The sequence below is a fragment of the Chiloscyllium punctatum genome, chromosome 19 (genome assembly GCF_047496795.1).
Source record: "Chiloscyllium punctatum isolate Juve2018m chromosome 19, sChiPun1.3, whole genome shotgun sequence".
NCBI classification, from domain to species: Eukaryota; Metazoa; Chordata; class Chondrichthyes; order Orectolobiformes; family Hemiscylliidae; genus Chiloscyllium; species Chiloscyllium punctatum.
Window position 1 is genome coordinate 67,885,498 of NC_092757.1, and position 19,203 is coordinate 67,904,700.

The following is a 19,203-nucleotide window of genomic DNA, read 5'->3' on the forward strand; positions in this document are numbered from 1 at the left end:
GTTGATCTGTTCTTTGTCGGTGGCCACTTGTGCAAATTTGATCCTGATCAGGACTGAGAGCTGACTGGTGCAGGTGTTTCTGGCCAACCTGTACAGGTAAGTTACGACACCCCACTGGAGCAGGTAGGACTTGAATCCAGGCCTTACTGACTTGTGTACCCTTCCTTCAGGTCACTGTGCACAGGTGCAGGAGGTGCCTGTATAACTCAGAGTACCTGGACATGATCAAATTACTGCATTGATGTTACTTTTGGCATGATGAAGGGAGAAGCGTGGTATTTTCAGGTGACTAATGCATCTGCTGTCTTTCTGTAGCATGGTTGCTGTGAGAAACCTTGTTCAAAACGTGTCCTTCCATATCAGGTTTTGATTAGTCTAAGTGACTACTCGGCATTCCAGCTAATTTTCATTTGTATGCATCAGTTTAGTGGATCTGACATGCCCCATGATTGCAAGAAGCTCAGTGTTATTCACTGATTTTGTTTTTAATAAATGTAGCCAGAATTCTCTTAATTTGGAAAAAGTCACATTCAAAACTTAATGTATTCAAAGCTTAAGTCATACCTCCATTATGGGATACAACTGATCATTGTTAAAAAAAAGAATTTGTATTGAATTATAGAAACGCAGTAGACATACCAAAAAAACAGCAAACAGCAACGACCTCAAAAAAAGCCAGGAAAACAATGGATACTTGAGCAGTATAGTGGTCCAGCAGCTGGAAAACGTATATTCCACCCTGTAATGGTATTAGTTTCAGACTGATGTTAAAGGAAAAGGCACTGACTAGTTCTAAAGATGTCTTCAGACTTGAAATGCTAATCCTGTTTTTCTCTCTCTACACAGATAGAGTCAGACCTGCTGAGTATTCACAACTCTTCCTGCTTTTATTTCAGATTTCCAGCATCGGTGATAGTTTATTTTAATTTTAAAGTTTAATCCGCTGTGTAAGTTGCAAACTTTTTTCATCACAACTGTGGATGAAGCTACGAAGATGATGAAACTGTGAGATCCAGCCTGGATGTGGAGCAGCAGCACCAGAGGAAAAGGGGAATGGAGGGAGCCTGGGGGTGAAGGAGGGAGGGGGAGAAAAGTGACTCGAGGCATGAACAGAGGAGGGGGAGAAGAGTGACAATGGGTGTGAACATAGTGAGGGCGGGAGGAGTGTCACTCGGGGAGAAGGAGTCGGAGCAGAGTGAATGTGGGGATGATGGAGGGAGGGGGAGGGGGAACAGAGTGAATGTGGGGGTGAGGGAGGGCGGAGGAGGGGAGCAGAGTGAATGTGGGGGTGAAGGAGGGAGGGGGAGGGGAGCAGAGTGAATGTGGGGGTGAGGGAGGGCGGAGGAGGGGAGCAGAGTGAATGTGGGGTGAGGGAGGGAGGGGAGGGGAGCAGAGTGAATGTGGGGGTGAAGGAGGGGGGGGAGGGGAGCAGAGTGAATGTGGGGGTGAGGGAGGGAGGGGGAGGGGAGCAGAGTGAATGTGGGGTGAGGGAGGGAGGGGAGGGGAGCAGAGTGAATGTGGGGGTGAAGGAGGGGGGGGAGGGGAGCAGAGTGAATGTGGGGGTGAGGGAGGGAGGGGGAGGGGAGCAGAGTGAATGTGGGGGTGATGGAGGGAGGGGGAGGGGGAGCAGAGTGAATGTGGGTGGTGATGGAGGGAGGGGAGGGGAGCAGAGTGAATGTGGGGGTGAAGGAGGGAGGGGGAGGGGAGCAGAGTTAATGTGGGGGTGAGGGAGGGAGGGGGAGGGGAGCAGAGTGAACGTGGAGGTGAGGGAGGGAGGGGGAGGGGAGCAGAGTGAACGTGGAGGTGAGGGAGGGCGGAGGAGGGGAGCAGAGTGAATGTGGGGTGAGGGAGGGAGGGGAGGGGAGCAGTGAATGTGGGGGTGAAGGAGGGAGGGGGAGGGGAGCAGAGTGAATGTGGGGGTGATGGAGGGAGGGGGAGGGGGAGCAGAGTGAATGTGGGGGGTGAGGGTGGGAGGGGGAGGGGGAGGGGGAGCAGAGTGAATGTGGGGGTGATGGAGGGAGGGGGAGGGGGAGCAGAGTGAATGTGGGGGTGATGGGGGGGGAGGGGGAGCAGAGTGAATGTGGGGGTGAGGGGGGGGGGAGGGGGAGCAGAGTGAATGTGGGGGTGATGGAGGGAGGGGGAGGGGGAGCAGAGTGAATGTGGGGGTGAGGGAGGGGGGGGAGGGGGAGCAGAGTGAATGTGGGGGTGAGGGAGGGAGGGGGAGGGGGAGGGGGAGCAGAGTGAATGTGGGGGGTGAGGGTGGGAGGGGGAGGGGGAGGGGGAGCAGAGTGAATGTGGGGGGTGAGGGTGGGAGGGGGAGGGGGAGGGGGAGCAGAGTGAATGTGGGGGTGACGGAGGGAGGGGGAGGGGAGCAAAGTGAATGTGGGGGTGATGGAGGTGGGGGAGGGGAGCAGAGTGAACGTGGGTGTGACGAAGGGAGGGGGAGGGGAGCAGAGTGAATGTGGGGGGTGAGGGGAGGGGGAGCAGAGTGAATGTGGGGGGAGAGGGTGGGAGGGGGAAGGGGAGCAGAGTGAATGTGGGGGGTGAGGGGAGGGGGAGCAGAGTGAATGTGGGGGGAGAGGGTGGGAGGGGGAAGGGGAGCAGAGTGAATGTGGGGGGTGAGGGCGGGAGGGGGGAGAGGGGGAGCAGAGTGAATGTGGGGGGTGAGGGCGGGAGGGGGAGGGGAGCAGAGTGAATGTGGGTGGTGAGGGGAGGGGGAGCAGAGTGAATGTGGGGGGTGAGGGTGGGAGGGGGAAGGGGAGCAGAGTGAATGTGGGGGGTGAGGGCGGGAGGGGGGAGAGGGGGAGCAGAGTGAATGTGGGTGGTGAGGGTGGGAGGGGGAGGGGGAGCAGAGTGAATGTGGGGGGTGAGGGCGGGAGGGGAAGGGGGAGCAGAGTGAATGTGGGGGGTGAGGGGAGGGGGAGCAGAGTGAATGTGGGGGGTGAGGGCGGGAGGGGAAGGGGGAGCAGAGTGAATATGGGGGGTGAGGGCGGGAGGGGGAGGGGGAGCAGAGTGAATGTGGGGGGTGAGGGCGGGAGGGGAAGGGGGAGCAGAGTGAATATGGGGGGTGAGGGCGGGAGGGGGAGGGGGAGCAGAGTGAATGTGGGGGGTGAGGGCGGGAAGGTGAGGGGGAGCAGAGTGAATGTGGGGGGTGAGGGGAGGGGGAGCAGAGTGAATGTGGGGGGTGAGGGTGGGAGGGGGAAGGGGAGCAGAGTGAATGTGGGGGGTGAGGGGAGGGGGAGCAGAGTGAATGTGGGGGGTGAGGGTGGGAGGGGGAAGGGGAGCAGAGTGAATGTGGGGGGTGAGGGTGGGAGGGGGAGGGGAGCAGAGTGAATTTGGGGGGTGAGGGTGGGAGGGGGAAGGGGAGCAGAGTGAATGTGGGGGGTGAGGGTGGGAGGGGGAGGGGGAGCAGAGTGAATTTGGGGGTGAGAGGAGGGGGAGCAGAGTGAATGTGGGGGTGAGGGTGGGAGGGGGAAGGGGAGCAGAGTGAATGTGGGGGGTGAGGGTGGGAGGGGGAAGGGGAGCAGAGTGAATGTGGGGGGTGAGGGTGGGAGGGGGAAGGGGAGCAGAGTGAATGTGGGGGGTGAGGGTGGGAGGGGGAGGGGGAGCAGAGTGAATTTGGGGGTGAGAGGAGGGGGAGCAGAGTGAATGTGGGGGTGAGGTCGGGAGGGGGAGCGGGAGGGGGAGCAGAGTGAATGTGGGGGTGAGGGGAGGGGGAGCAGAGTGAATGTGGGGGTGAGGGCGGGGGGGGAGGGGGAGCAGAGTGAATGTGGGGGTGAATGGGAGCTGAATCCAGGGTGGAACTCCAGTCGTGGTATTACAACACTGAAAATGGAGTAGGATTGGGCACTTGGGGAATCAGGTCTTGAGATAGAGTGTGGGTTTGTTGTTGAGTAGGAATAGAGTCAGAGTGAGAAATCTGATTCAGTGACGAGTGGGTAAAGTTGTGTGATCAGTCGCTGGGATTATTGTCTGTCACTGATAAGGTTGACTTTATCGATAAAGTTCAAAATGGCAGGTGATCACAGCTCCATTGACTACCTATCCTACAAATGTGTGAGATATCAGGGACAGTCCAGTCTCCGTGGTGACCATGTGAGCAGGAGGTGTGTTCAGGTACACCTCCTGAATTGCCATGTGGGGTTTCTAGAGTTGTGGATGGACCGATGAGACTGAGAATGTCATGGATTGCACGTTTAGTGAGCTGGTCACACCACCAGGAGGATGAGTAAACATGTACAGGCAGTGCAGGAGTCCCCTGGAGCCATTCCCCTCTCAAACCATTTTGGACCATGTTGGGGGTGAGGAATGCCTGCTCAGGGGAAAGCAGCAGCTAGATTGATGGCATCACAACTGGCATTGTTGTACATCAGGGAAGGTCGAAAGGTTGGCAGGCAGTAATGACAGGGGACAATATAGTCAGGGGCACAGATAGGTGTTTCTGTGGCCACAAGCGAGACTCCGGGATGGTGTACTGCCTTCTTGGTGCCAAGGTCAAAGATGTCTTTGAGTGGGCACAAGATATTCTGAAGGGACAGGGTGAGCAGCCAGAGGTTGTAGTCCATATTGGTACCAACAACATAGGCAGAAAGAGAGGATGTCCAACAAAGGCAGTTCAGTGAGTTAAGTAGGAAGTTGGAAAGAAGGATCTCTCAGGTTGTAATTTTGGGATTACTCACTGTGCCATGTGCCAGTGAGACAAGGAATAGGAAGACCATACAGATGAATGCATGATGAAAGAGCTGCTGTAGAAGGGAGGGCTTCAGCTGTCTGGAGTTTTGGAATCGCTTCCAGAGTAGGTACAGGAAGAACAGGTTTCACCTAAACTGAAGGGGCACCAACATCCTGGCAGGGAGGTTTCCTAGTGTCACTGGGGAGAGTTTAGCCTCATGTGGTCGAGGAATGGGAACCAGAGCAGTAGGTTAGTGGGTGGAATCAAATCTAAAAGGAAGAACAGGCAGGGCCAGGTTAATGAACACAGTGGGTCTGGCGATCCGAAGTGTATAACATAAAAGGCAGATGAGCTCAGAGCCTGGATTAGTAAATGGAACAGTAATGTTATAGCAATTACAGAAACTTAGTTGAGAGAAGGGCGGGACTGGCAGCTCAACATTCTGGGACTTCGATGTTTCAGGCGTGATAGAGAGGGATGTAAAATGGGTGGCAGAGTTGTGATACTGATTAAGGAGAAGGTCACAGCTACACTAAGACATCTTGAAGGGATCATCTGGTGAGGCCATATGGGTAGAGCTCAGCAAGAAGGAAGGTGCAATCGCTTATAGTGTAATACTATTGGCCTCCCCAAAGCCAACAGGAAATGAAGGAATATGTAGATATTCACACTCAGCAAAAGGTCTGTACGCCACCTTGTATTTGGGAAAGAGCCTGGCTAGGTGATCAAAGTTCCAGTGGGGGAGAGTTTTGGGAGCAATAATCATAATTTGGTAAGTTTTATCTAGAGTTGTGGTTAAGGCTAAGACTGGTCCTTGGGTGAAAATGCTAAATTGGGGAAAGGCTAATTACAACAGTATTAGGCAGGGACTGGAGAAATATAGGTTGGTGGTGGGTGTTTGAGGGTAGGAATCTTTTAAAGGACGTTGATCAGAGCTTTAGGTGCAGCATGTTCCTATGAAGATGAAAGGTAAGGATGGCAAGATTTGAGAACTTTGGAATGACATGAAATATTGAAAGCTTGTCAAAAAAAAGTAAAAAGGAAGTACATGCATGGCTTAGGAAACTAAACTCAGACAAAGCCCTTGAGGAATACGAAGGGAGCAAAAAAGAACTTCCACAATACATTAGGAGGGCGAAAAGGGGCCATGGAATATTCATGGCAAGTAGGAGTAAGGGGGCATTGTATACAAATATTAGGAATGAGAGGGTCAGAAGGAAACAGTAGGTCCACTCAAGGACAAAGGAGGGAATTTATGTATGGAGCTGGTGAGGTACTTAATGAATGTTTCACATCTATTCCGACTAGGAAGAAGGAAGTGGATGATGGTAAATTAGGGAGGAGTATGTTGATATTTGAAGGCTGGTCAATAGTAAGGTGGAGGAGGTGTTGGGTGCCTTGAAAAACTTTAAGGTAGACAAGCACCCAGGCCTGATGAATCTAACCAAGGACACTGAGGGAGAGAAGGGAGGAGATTGCTGGGGCCTTGACAGAGATCTGTTTCTTCTTTAGCTACAGGGGAGTTCCCAGAAGACTGGAGAATTGTTATTGTTGTTCCTTTGTTTAAGAAAGGTAACAGGGATAATTAGCACTTTATGGGCTGGTGAGCCTTACATCAGTGACAGGGAAACTATTGGGAATATTCTGAGGGACAAGATTTACCGGCATTTGGAAAATAATGCATTTATTAGAGATAGTCAGTGTGACTTTGTGAGAAGGAGGTCTTGTCTCTCAAACTTGGTTGATTTTTTTGAAGTGACAAAGATGATTGATGAGGGTAGGCCAGTGGATGTTGTCTACATGGACACTAATAAAGCATTTGACATTGTCCCACATGGTAGGCTGGTCCAGAGGTTTAAGTCACATGGAATTCACAGTGATACAAAATTGGCTTGGTCATAGAAGACAAAGGGTATTTGTGGAGTGGTCAAGTATGCAGTGATGCATTTTGGGAGATAAACTGCAAGAGGAAGGTATACAATAAATGGCAGGACTCTTATGAGCATTGATATACCGAGGGACCTTGAGGTGCAGGTCCATAGCTCCCTGGAAGTGACACCACAAGTGGATAAGGTGGTAAAGAAAGCATATGGCATGCTTGCCTTCATCAGTTGGGATACTGAGTATATATCTTCGAGGAGAAAGTGAGGACTGCAGATGCTGGAGATCAGAGCTGAAAATGTGTTGCTGGAAAAGTGAAGCAGGTCAGGCAGCATCCAAGGAGCAGGAGAATCGACGTTTCAGGCATAAGCCCTTCTTCAGGAATGAGGAAAGTGTGTCCAGCAGGCTAAGATAAAAGGTAGGGAGGAGGGACTTAGGGGAGGGGCGTTGAAAATGCGATAGGTGGAAGGAGGTCAAGGTGAGGGTGATAGGCCGGAGTGGGGTGGGGGCGGAGAGGTCAGGAAGAAGATTGCAGGTTAGGAAGGTTAGGAAGGTGCAGAGTTCGAGGGATTTGACTGAGACAAGGTGGGGGGGAGGGGAAATGAGGAAACTGGAGAAATCTGAGTTCATCCCTTGTGGTTGGAGGGTTCCTAGGCGGAAGATTAGGCGCTCTTCCTCCAACCGTTGTGTTGGTAAGGTCTGGCGATGGAGGAGTCCAAGGACCTGCATGTCCTTGGTGGAGTGGGAGGGGGAGTTGAAGTGTTGAGCTACGGGGTGGTTGGGTTGGTTGGTCCGGGTGTCTCAGAGGTGTTCTCTGAAACGTTCCGCAAGTAGGCGGCCTGTCTCCCCAATATAGAGGAGGCCACATCGGGTGCAGTGGATGCAATAGATGATGTGTGTGGAGGTGCCAAGGGATACATCTATATCCGCCACAAATTCACCTGCACCTCCACACACATCATCTATTGCATCCGCTACACCCGATGTGGCCTCCTCTATATTGGGGAGACAGGCCGCCTACTTGCGGAACGTTTCAGAGAACACCTCTGGGACACCCGGACCAACCAACCCAACCACCCCGTAGCTCAACACTTCAACTCCCCCTCCCACTCCACCAAGGACATGCAGGTCCTTGGACTCCTCCATCACCAGACCATGGCAACACGACAGTTGGAGGAAGAACGCCTCATCTTCCGCCTAGGAACCTCCAACCACAAGGGATGAACTCAGATTTCTCCAGTTTCCTCATTTCCCCTCCCCCACCTTGTCTCAGTCAAATCCCTCGAACTCAGCACCGCCTTCCTAACCTGCAATCTTCTTCCTGACCTCTCCGCCCCCACCCCACTCCGGCCTATCACCCTCACCTTGACCTCCTTCCACCTATCGCATTTCCAACGCCCCTCCCCCAAGTCCCTCTTCCCTACCTTATATCTTAGCCCGCTTGGCACACTTTCCTCATTCCTGAAGAAGGGCTTATGCCCGAAACGTCGATTCTCCTGCTCCTTGGATGCTGCCTGATCTGCTACGCTTTTCTAGCAACACATACTGAGTATAAAAGTTGGTAAGTCATGTTGCAGCTATATAAAACTTTAGTTAAGCCACATTTTGAGCATTGTGTGAAGTTCTCGTCACTGCACTATAGGAAGGATGTGGAGGCTTTGGAGAGGGTGATAAAAAGGTTTAATAGGATGTTATCTGGATTCAAGTGTATTAGCTATAAGGAGAGTTTGGACAAACTTGGATTGCTTTCACTAGAGCATTGGAGGCTGAGGGCTGACCTGATAGAAGTATATAAATTATGAGAGGCATGGTGGGTGGAAAGTTGCTTTCTTTTTCCCAGATGGAAATAGAGGCACAGGATTAAGGTGAGAGAGGAGAAGTTTAAGGAGATGTGTGAAGAAAGATTTTTTTAACACAGAAGGTGGTAGGTGCCTGGAATACATTACCAGGGGAGTTGGTAGAAGAAGAGACAATAGCAGTGTTTCAGAGGCATTTAGACAGACACATGAACAAGCATGGAATAGAGGGATGTGGACCATGCACAATCATTTCGGACTAGTTTAGAATGGCAGCATAGTCAGCACAGACATGGTGTGGGCTGAAGGGACTGTTCCTGTGCTGTACTGTTCTGTTTAATTACCCAACTTACGTTAAAAATAAAGATCCAAACTGGAAAATGCTGAAACAATATGAACAAAAATGTGTGAATTATTATGGTAGTTCAATTTTAATAAACTATCCTCAGCTGATATTCAGGCGTTATGTAATTTTAAACTTTTGTACTTGATTGATGTTTGCTGAGAGATATACCTGTGTGACATTTGGAATTCCTAACAAAAAGGCTACAACACAGACACCCAAAACCACAAACTCTTTCCTTTTCAAATATTTCAGTAGCCAATCTTGGTAGGCATCCAATAGACTTGTCACCATCACTTCAACCATTGCAAACTGTAAAACAAGAGAGAAATACAATATCAAATTTGAGGAAATTTCATATATTTAGTTTAAATAAATCTTCTTAGGGAATGTGTACATGTTCCTTAAATAAAATTCTGAACATGTCACTCACTTAGTTAAATACAATTTGCTCAGTCAAATTATTGGATAAATAAAGAGCCTAATACCCAAGAACTGAAAGATGCAGAATCACTGTTTAAGTTGTAAACACACACAATATTCCTGCAATTTCTTATAAAGGGCCTGTTAACAAAGACAATCTATCCCTTGTTGTTTTACACGATGAGCTAGCTATGGGGTGTAGTTCCAGTATTTGTATATTATTAAAACATACTGTCACTACTCTGTGTAGTTTAGGTTTGCTACTTCAGTTTACTGCTATCGAAACAGAGTTCAGGTAATTTTCTTTCCTGCTGTGCTGTTTTTTTTAAAGGTGGTGTTTTTCTATCACAGGCCACAACATATAAACAACTTGAGGTAAAATAATCCACCTTAATTGACAGAAGTTTATGATGTAGAACTGCAATTTTGTGAATTTATATATAGGACTAAATTAGCAACACAAGGATAGTCAAGAGTCATATAACTAAGTGCAAACACAGAAAAAATGCATTCTGGTTGTGTTTTTACTAAAATTTTGGAGGATTTAAAAATTGGTGGCTGACACAAGTAGCATCTGAGGGTAAAAACAAGGACGGAAGATGCTGGAAACCAGATTCTGGATTAAAGTGGTCCTGGAAAAGCACAGCAGTTCAGGCAGCACCCGAGGAGCAGCAAAATCGACGTTTCGGACAAAAGCCCTTCATCGGGAACTGATGAAGGACTTTTGCCCGAAATATCGATTTTCCTGCTCTTCAGATGCTGCCTGAACTGCTGTGCTTTTCCAGCACCACCCTCATCCAGAAACAAGTAGCATGTGAGTCAGATAGTGCAAGGTCACTGGAAAGACTTTGGATTTGGAATGAAAACAGCTTCAAAATAAAACTGAGTAAACTGAGTGGTGGATGTGACAGAAATTGTGCACTTTTAGTATTTATTACATTAACACTTAATGATTACACAGAAAACTTAGCAGCCTATTAAAATCCACCCTCATGTAATATTACAAAGATTCTTAGTCTCCCTGGTATCACAGATATAGAGAGTGTCACAGGGCATTCAACATGTGAACTGAAGAATGTAGCTGAGGATATGATAACACACAAATAATTATTCTCTAACATTAAGAGAACATTTAATAAATTTAAGACCAACAGACCAAGATTGGTTTGGTACTCTGAGAGGATTTTTAAAATTTTGAATAGCTTGTTATTTAAAGTCCAGTTCACTCAGAAGACTCACTTCAAAACTATAAAAGAATTGAATCAAAGCCAGTTCGAATTTTCTTAAAGAAGAAAATGTACATTGGAAGTTCCTTTGAGATTGGGGGGAGCAGGAATCTAATGAGGAGACAATTTGAAAATCTCAAAAGATATGGATTAATATTCCTGAAACATCACGAGGTGTTGATCAATCATTTTTAAAAATTTAAATTGATTCCTAGAATTAAACCAAAAGAACTTATTAGATTCCCTACAGTTTGGAAACAGGCCCTTCAGCCCAACAGGTCCACACCAACCCTCCGAAGAGTAACCCACCCAGACCCATTCCCCTACATTTACTCCGGACTAATGCAACCGATACTATGGGCAACTCATATGGTCTGCACATCTTTGGATTGTGGGATGAAACTCACACAGACGCAGGAGAACATGCAAACTCCACATAGGCAGTCACCCAAGGCAGGAACCAAGCCCTGGTGCTGTGAGGGGGCAGCAGTGCTAACCACTGAGCCACCATGCCACCCCACACATCTTTCACAACTTTAGAATCTTTAGAATTTGCTTTACTTTTGAGGAAGTACTTTTAAAATTTAATCGATATAATAGAGCAGATTATTTGTGTGCAGCAAGGTCTCATAGTAAACAATGAAATAAACTACTAAATAATTGATTTTGATACAGTCATAAACATTAGACATTAGACAAGCTTCCCAACTCTTCTTCAATTGTTGCAGTGGAATTTTGTTTTTGCAGACACCTGTGGGAACGGTGAGGGACTCGTTTAACATCTGATCCATGTGGTAGTGCCTCCATTAATGCACTGAAGTGGCACCTTAGATTGTGCTCTACAAAGGATCCTGAATCTCTACCCTTCTGATTCAGAGGTTCAGGTGTTATTAGAGTTAACCGTTCAATTAAAAAATAGCATCCATCAGTTGTGGCACAAGAGAGTATGGCTGAGGTTGGCAATACTTTGACATTTTCTTCTGGTATTGGGATTCTCGTTGAACTCATGAGGGATGGTTACTATCTGCTAGCATGAACCTTCAAGTCTGAGTGATTGCTTGTCAAACACCTGGTGAGCACAAGCCGCAAGATTTGACAGACTTAGAATCACTGGTATGTGATTATACTGTAATTTTATTTTGGTTACTTGAGGGGTTGGTTAAAATATATGCTGTTGTAAACATTCAATTACATCATGTTAGATGACTTGTTCCTCTATGATCGGTTCAATAAATTTGTCTCAGCTCTTGAGCTGATTCAGTGAACTGCTTGTGCCAGCTGAGCTGTCTCATTTAAAACACAATCCATCAATCAAAAGTGAGCCACACAATCTCATTTTTAGCTCAATTACAGCTGTTCTTACAGTAAATCGACTCTGTACTTAGATATACTTAAAGTAAGGATGCATTTTAAAAATTACATGAAATTGTATGACGCTGGGGATTTTGGATGTCATCTATATGCCAGTGTTACAAGTATTTTCTTCAGAACTTTTGACTGATTTGGAATTGTTCACAGTGCAGATTTCTTTTTCAAGCAGTCATTGCATCTTTGGGTAAAAAGCATAATAAAACAGATATAAACTTTCAATTCCCTGCTACACAGCATCCCTCCACAACCATCACTGAAATATAACATTACCAAAAGTTTACAATGACTCTTACCTCACTATCAAGCCCCAAAAACAGTAACATAACAAAAAAGAGAACCGCCCACAGGGGAGAAACTGGCATCGTAACAAAGGCTTCTGGGTAAACCACAAACACCAACCCTGGGCCTGCAAGGGTAAGAACAATTTTAAGAGTTACCTGCTGCAGTGATAATATTACATGTCACCAGTATAAAGAAATAAATGGTTTGCCTCAAAAATATGTAATAATTGTATTTTTATTTTGCTCTTTCTTCATTTTTTATTGAAGTCTCTGATTTCTTCTCAATACCTTTTGAATAGCTATTTATCATAGGTGGACCAGCTGCCAAGTCACTTGACAGGGGAGAGATTTTTCAGGTAGGTCCATTCCCCTCTTCACCCACAATTTGGGTAAATACAAAGGTTTCTGAATCAATGACAGGAGTCAGTTGAGTTTCCTGTCTCTTGTTCAGGTACATAAAGGCCAACTGTATTGAATTTCTCCTGTTGCTTCTCTCAAGATCAACTCATTACATAATGACAACCAATTCAATTCAAACCCAACATCTTTGAAGGGTCTGAGCATTTTGTCAGAAAGGCCGACAGCATTGTTTTTAATGATGTCTACCCTCCAATATTCTGCTCTTAGAGCTGAATCTGTACAGCATTACTTAACGCTACAAGCTTAGTAACTGAAAATTTGGAGATGGAATCCCATTTACTTGATGTAGGTGTCGTCCTGCAATCAGGTTGAAGTATGTCACAAAAATTCAGGGCCTACAGTTTCAATCGTGAGGTGAGAGACACGAGGGGGGGATTGCTTTCACCCGGTCCCGACCACACTCAGGTGTTAAACAGAGACTCATTCTGATTTTGAGCCTATCGGCATGGAGATGGCTGCACTGTACAATGAAGGGCAGTCGGCTAATTCTCAAAGTTGGCTCTCCAGATTCAGAGCAGCAGCCATAGAATCTAAGGGTACAATTGAGAGGCCCCATCAATGAGAATACACGCTCATCAATATTTTTATAAGTTTCAGTTTAAAGAAAAACCGAGAGAGGGCACCCAGCCCACCACAGTGGTAAGAATGAGCATGGAGAGCTCTCCAGCCTGCTGTTGAAGGTATACCTCCAGGTATCTAAGTTGCTCCTTGTGATGTCTGGAAAGGAGAAGTCAACTGGGAAACCCTGCAATTTTGACAAGGCTCTTAATGAGTTCTGAGGAAGGGTCATAAAACCTGAAATGTTAACTCCGGTTTCTTTTCATGGATGCTGCCAAACCTGTTGAGCTTTTCCAGCAACTTTCATGTTTTTTTTCTTGATGAGTCTAATTGGCCAACCACCACATGGGGTCAGGTACCTTTACTTGTCCTGAACTCATTTTTGAAAAATGGCCAGCATCAGGAACAGGGTTGGGACACGCTGGACATGATGATATTTTTTGGGATCTGTCCACCTCAGGTCCTGAGATTACCCAAAAATTCAGTCCCGATTCTTAATCATTGCAACACCTTTTTGCACCAATGCACTCACTTACCATCCACAGCAATATCATCAATAGGGACGTTAATCATATGGGACATGTAACCAAATGCAGAGAAAATGACAAATCCAGAAAAGATACTTGTGGCTGCATTAGTTAATGAGATGGCCAACGAATCTCTGTGAGGAAATTAAAACATAATTGCCAAATATTAATGTACAGCTGTGAGTAACTTGTTTACAAATTATTCAAGTGCTGAGATGATTTATAAACAGATGAGCTTCCAATTCATAATAATTAACTCTTTGATTAAGTTCTATTTAATGATTTTCCTAACCCAATGCCCAGGGAACATCTATTGTGAGGAGAGTGCACAGGGCTCACAAACACATATTCTGTTCAATGATTCAAAAATGTTCAATACAAATCTATTCTGTTAAACACACTCAACCACAACGAATCATCAGTGGCTTACTAGCGTGGAATTAGATTAAAATATGAGACTGTCATGATTCTGTTGGGAAAAGTGAACTGGAACATAAGTCTCACTACTCCATTATTCATATAGAGATCAGCAAGTTACAAAAGTTTGAAAATATGTACCCCAACAGGTTCAAGAACAACTTCTTCCCCGCTGTTACCAGACCATTGAACGGACTTTTCATATATTAAAATTGATCTTTCTCTGCACTTTCTCTGCAGTTATAACACTACATTCTGTATTCTGTTCTACTACCCCGATGTACTTATGTAATGTCTGATCTATCTAGTTAGCATGCAAAACAATATTTCTCACTGTACTTTGGTACATGTGGCAATAATAAATCAAACCAAATCAAAGATATGTAAAAGACATCAAAAAGAAGTAGAAAAAGATGAATTCAGGGTACTGTGCAAGCAAAAACATGACTGAAGGACAAGGGGACAGGATAGAAAACTAGAAAATGGCACATTCAGGACTAATTATGAAGAATAGAAATCCTGGTAAGATAGTTGAGTCGACACCTCTGAAAGTAAATAGAAAGCAGTTGGACAATGTAATGGGGCATTATTGAAACTTTCTATAAAAGAACAAACAAAAGGTCTCCTTCATCTTTGATTATCTTTGTGGTTTTTTTTAGATTATGAAATAATTGGGAAAATAATAAGACCAAAACTCTGTCTATCTCAACCTTGATCATGATCAACAGTGGAAAATTTGAAATTTTTGGGGTGGAGAATTCCAAAGATTCACAGCCCTTTGAGTGAAGACATTTCTCCTCACCTCACTCCTAAATTATCAAGCCTTTATTGTAAGAGTATGACTTAGTGTTCTGAATTCCATAGTCTAGGAAACAGCCTGATTTGTGTCTGCTCTGCCAAGTCTCTTCAGATTCTTATATGCTTCAATCAAAGCATGTCTTAATCCAAACTCCATTGCTCCTTTTCACTCATCCTGTCAATATAGAATAGTCCGCTCTTCACAGGAATCAACTTAATGAACCTCCACTACTCCACCTTTAAGACAAGTATGGAGACCATGACCATGCACAGCACTACAATTAGAACAATAACCATAGAATCATAGAGAAGTTCGTGCACAGTAAAAGGCCATTCAGCTCATCATGTATTGCCAAAGGAAAAGTGGCCACCCATTTTAAGCCCTGACTTCCCCTTGTGGTTTGATCCACAGACATTGTCCCTTTCTGTCTATATTTCCACCCAAACTATGTCTTGACTGTCTCAGCAGTCCTTTTTGAATGTGTGTATGTTTGAATTTAAAGGGGGTATATATTAATTTTCTTGTTTGTAATTAATAATCCATTTTTCTAAATGTTAGAGGATAAATTTGTCATATTAAATAAGTTTTGTTCATTAATGAAACCTAGCGTAAGATGATCATGGCCACAGGCAGGCAAAATAACCATTCCACTGATTAAATTGGTCACCCTTCAAAATGGCGACGACTTGTGGAATAGTGGGACTTAGATGCTCATCAGAATCATAACAAAAGTTTGGAGCTTTGTATTGGATCTTTGAGTCTGGACAAGGTGAGACTGGACATGGAGTAAGATTAATTGGTAAACGATTAAAGGACTAATACCAGGACTTTCTCATTTTGTAAAAATAATATGGCATTGGAAACTGTTAAAATTATCCTGCAGTCAGAGGAATTATGCCTGATTGATTTATAAGCTCTAGCTTTCCAAAGCTAGAGTTTCCTTATAACTGAGTTTACTAATACATCCTCTGTTAAAATCCATTGGTCTGTTTCTGGGACTTCGATATTTCCTGAAGACCATAATGGCCAGAACTGTATGCAGTACTGTTCTGAAAATGAGAACGCAGATCATTGATGGTTGGGATGCCTGTTTCACCTTTGGGCATTAGTCTGAATACCTATGTGCAGCCCGACTTTACTTCATTGAAAAGTGTCAACAAACTCCTGACACTTTTCCATGCTTTACCCAAAGGTTTAAGTTGTACAACAGCAGTTTTCTTTTATTCATTTACAGGATGTGGACACCTCTGGCTAGACCATCATTTATTGCCCATCCCTCATTGTTAAGAGTCAACCACATCCCTGTGGGTCTGGAGTCGCATGTAAGCCAAATCAGGTAAGGATATCAGTTTCATTCCCGAAAATACACGAGTTAATCAAATGGATTTAAATTGACAATGACAATAGTTTCATGGTCATCATTAGACTTTGTAATTGCCGATTTTTTTATTGAATTAAAATTCCATCATCTGATTAAGCAGGAATTATACTCAGGATGTCAGAAATTACCTGGGTGTGTGGATTAATAGTGTAGCAATAATACCCCTAGGCCATTGCCTCCCCTCCATTGCAATTGCATGTGTTGAAGGTTTTCTGAAGATGTACTCCAGAGTAAAATTTCACCTTCATGACCTAGATTGCAATCTTGTGGGATAGATTACACTCTTTGTAGAACCCACCTCATTTTCATTCTAATTGGTAATCATTGGTGTTTTTTAAATGCCATTTCTATGGCTGTTCTGCATATTTCAGCCAACAAGGGACAGAATCCCCATGGATATTCAACTCCTTGTCTCCCACCACTGCAGCCACTAGTCCACCATTGATAAAACACATTTATATTAATAACAGGAAAGTTAGCCAATGCAGCAATCTCGATTAGCTACACTGGGCAAGCTACATTAGCATTTATTTAAATTCCAAGGCAAAAATACCTGAGAATATTGTTGTCAAACTTGTTGTAACTTGACATGGAAATTAATGAGCCAAAACCAATGCCAATGGAATTGAAGACCTGGACAGCAGCATAAACCCATACCTGAGAACAAAACAAAGACAGTCAAATTGAGCAAATAGCAATAGCGGTAATATGAAGAGTATCAGTAGCAGTGCAGCGTTTTGGTGAGGTAATAGGGGTGGACGTTTTATGCCCTGATTGTGGCCATACAATGATTATGGATTGCTTGTAGTTACTTTGAATCAGCTGCAAATCCAAAATGTTTCCGTGCTGTGCATCTCTATGACTCTACGACCCACTTTAAAACTTACCAATAATATAAAAAAGTCAAGACTCTCCCTACCTATCACCATCTCTGCCTCCTCCATGTCTTTCCCCTTTGTCTTCAACACACAGAATCTGGGAGGCCATTCTAAAAGTACTGTTTGAACTCCCACACCCAGCCTAAATAGATATTCTTTGAGTTGGAGCTGGGCGAGGAGTCTGAGTTGGTTATTTGACCTTGAACCTCTCCATAACTCAATGTCCACAAAAACAGAATTTCAAATTAAGAATTATGGCTTAACAATAAACATCAAGTTCAGGGCAAGATTTTCTTTACCCCAAATTCATACACTGGAATACATTGCTTCAAAATTTAAAATTGGGTTATTCCCCACTACACTGTAAATGTAGTAATAAATCATTAGAGAAGTAAATTGAGTGGTACAAAAATGAATAAAGATTTTTAAACCTTACATGGAAGCTGAAATCATATAATGTACCATTGTGAGACCTTAAATGCACAGTAACCAACTAGAATACAGAGGAAAGGAATTGTTGATGCAGAGTTTTGTTGAGAAACACTTACATAGGGACAGGAGGAAGCCATTCAGTCCCTTGAGCCTATTTCACTATTCATTGAGATCATGGCTGGTCTGTGGCTTAACTCCATGTACCTGCCTTTTTCCCACATCCTTTAAGACCTTTTCTTAATTAAATTTATCTTTTAGCAGCGTGTGCACTATGTGTCCTATTGCTACAGGAAGTTCATGAACAGCAGAATAAAACAACTTGATCGACAAACCTGTGGAATTACAGGACCTTTTCTCTGCCCTTTTATATATTCTGTATTGTGTGAGACCCAGGTGGTAGTCCCAGGTGTGCAGAAAATACAGTCTCAATGGAGTGAGCGGTGAAGTTTAAAGCTTTTTAAATTATTTTAATGTATCTTGCCTGGCTCCAGTCTTCTGGAGGCCAGTTTGCTGCTACCCTATTGATGAACTGATTGCTGACACACCCAGCTCCTGTTTTAGACTCAGGACCGGGTCAGGACTGTAGCTGAGGAAAATCTCCTCTCTCTTGGCTTTGGTTGACTTATAAGGGATGGATGAATGTTCAGCTGGAAAGCTCCCAGAAGCAGCTGAGACCACGTGCAATCTGGGGGTTTTGAGAGGATGGGTATGGAAATGCTGGGATTAGCTGGCCTCCTACTAGTTACTGTAGTTTGGTGGAATTTCACCATAGCTCATCATGGTGTAAGATCCATCCAGCGGATTTGTTGCTATCCTCATCTTTCCTAGGAGGGATCTATACAGCCCCCTTAGTCTAATGTGGTAGAGGATAATCATTTGGTTGTCTAATGAGAAGAGACTTTTGTCTTAAACAAGATGTAGTTTGTTTTGCAAAATAACAAAAACAAGTTACATTGGCATGACAGCCATTGTTACTCAAACTATGAGAGAGGCTTCATTGCTAGGTCTTACTCCTTTGTTCAAAGCTATTCAATGCCAGAGTCCATGTGATATCATCATATTGAGTGATGCTTAATGCACTGATCAGCATTAACCCTTTCAGGCTCTTACAGCTTTATAATGACTCGGAAGTTTGGTATAAGGAATTTTAGATGATCAAACAAAACTTCGTGGTTAGTGTGAAGTTCACAGTGAAGAGAGATGTTAATGTTATCATTGGTGTATCATAGCTTAGGACTGAGCACACAAAGGTCTCAGAATTCATCTTAACTGAGACCACAAGAAGCATGACACTCGGATAAAAGTGTGCTACTGTTTGTAATCACATAGCTTAATATCAGCCCAGACACTGAAGTGCCTGTGATTGCAATATAAATATATATATGTAATTGTAACATACAAATATTAAATCGTTCAGTATCACGTTACCTACATCTAGTTCCCGTGTTATGGGAGGTAACAGAGAAATGCTGCAACAAGTACAAATATCCTGCTGGAGGGGAACATCACACCACAATGGCCATTTGAGAATGTGCATGCTTCACGTGATGGAGGTTTGAAAGATATAAAATGATTAAATCACTGATATAGCAATCAAAGTAAATGGGGTGTCCAACATAGGATGAGCTAGAGGTGAGGAGAGCGCAAAATAAGACAGTCACTGAAGGGGCAAATGTGTGAGTGGGGTGGTGATAGAGTGGAGAACAGGGTGGAGAGTAGGGTGCTAAATGGGATGATGTGGAGAGTGATAAGGGGGGCAGAAAGCAGGGTGGTGTGGGGAACAGGGAAATCAGGACCA

The 19,203-nt window shown here is 44.7% G+C and overlaps 1 protein-coding gene across 2 annotated transcripts in view; it reads right to left on the reverse strand.

Moving 5' to 3' along the window:
* LOC140491437 (sodium- and chloride-dependent GABA transporter 1) overlaps nucleotides 1-19,203 on the reverse strand; it is a 110,429-nt gene that overhangs the window by 20,566 nt on the left and 70,660 nt on the right. For both annotated transcript variants that reach the window (XM_072589604.1, XM_072589605.1), the window contains exons 6-10: nucleotides 16,649-16,752; nucleotides 13,508-13,632; nucleotides 12,006-12,118; nucleotides 8,864-9,004; nucleotides 640-739 (exon numbers count right to left, since the gene is read on the reverse strand). In XM_072589604.1, coding sequence (XP_072445705.1) covers nucleotides 640-739; nucleotides 8,864-9,004; nucleotides 12,006-12,118; nucleotides 13,508-13,632; nucleotides 16,649-16,752 — 583 coding nt within the window. The remainder of the gene's footprint in view (nucleotides 1-639; nucleotides 740-8,863; nucleotides 9,005-12,005; nucleotides 12,119-13,507; nucleotides 13,633-16,648; nucleotides 16,753-19,203) is intronic.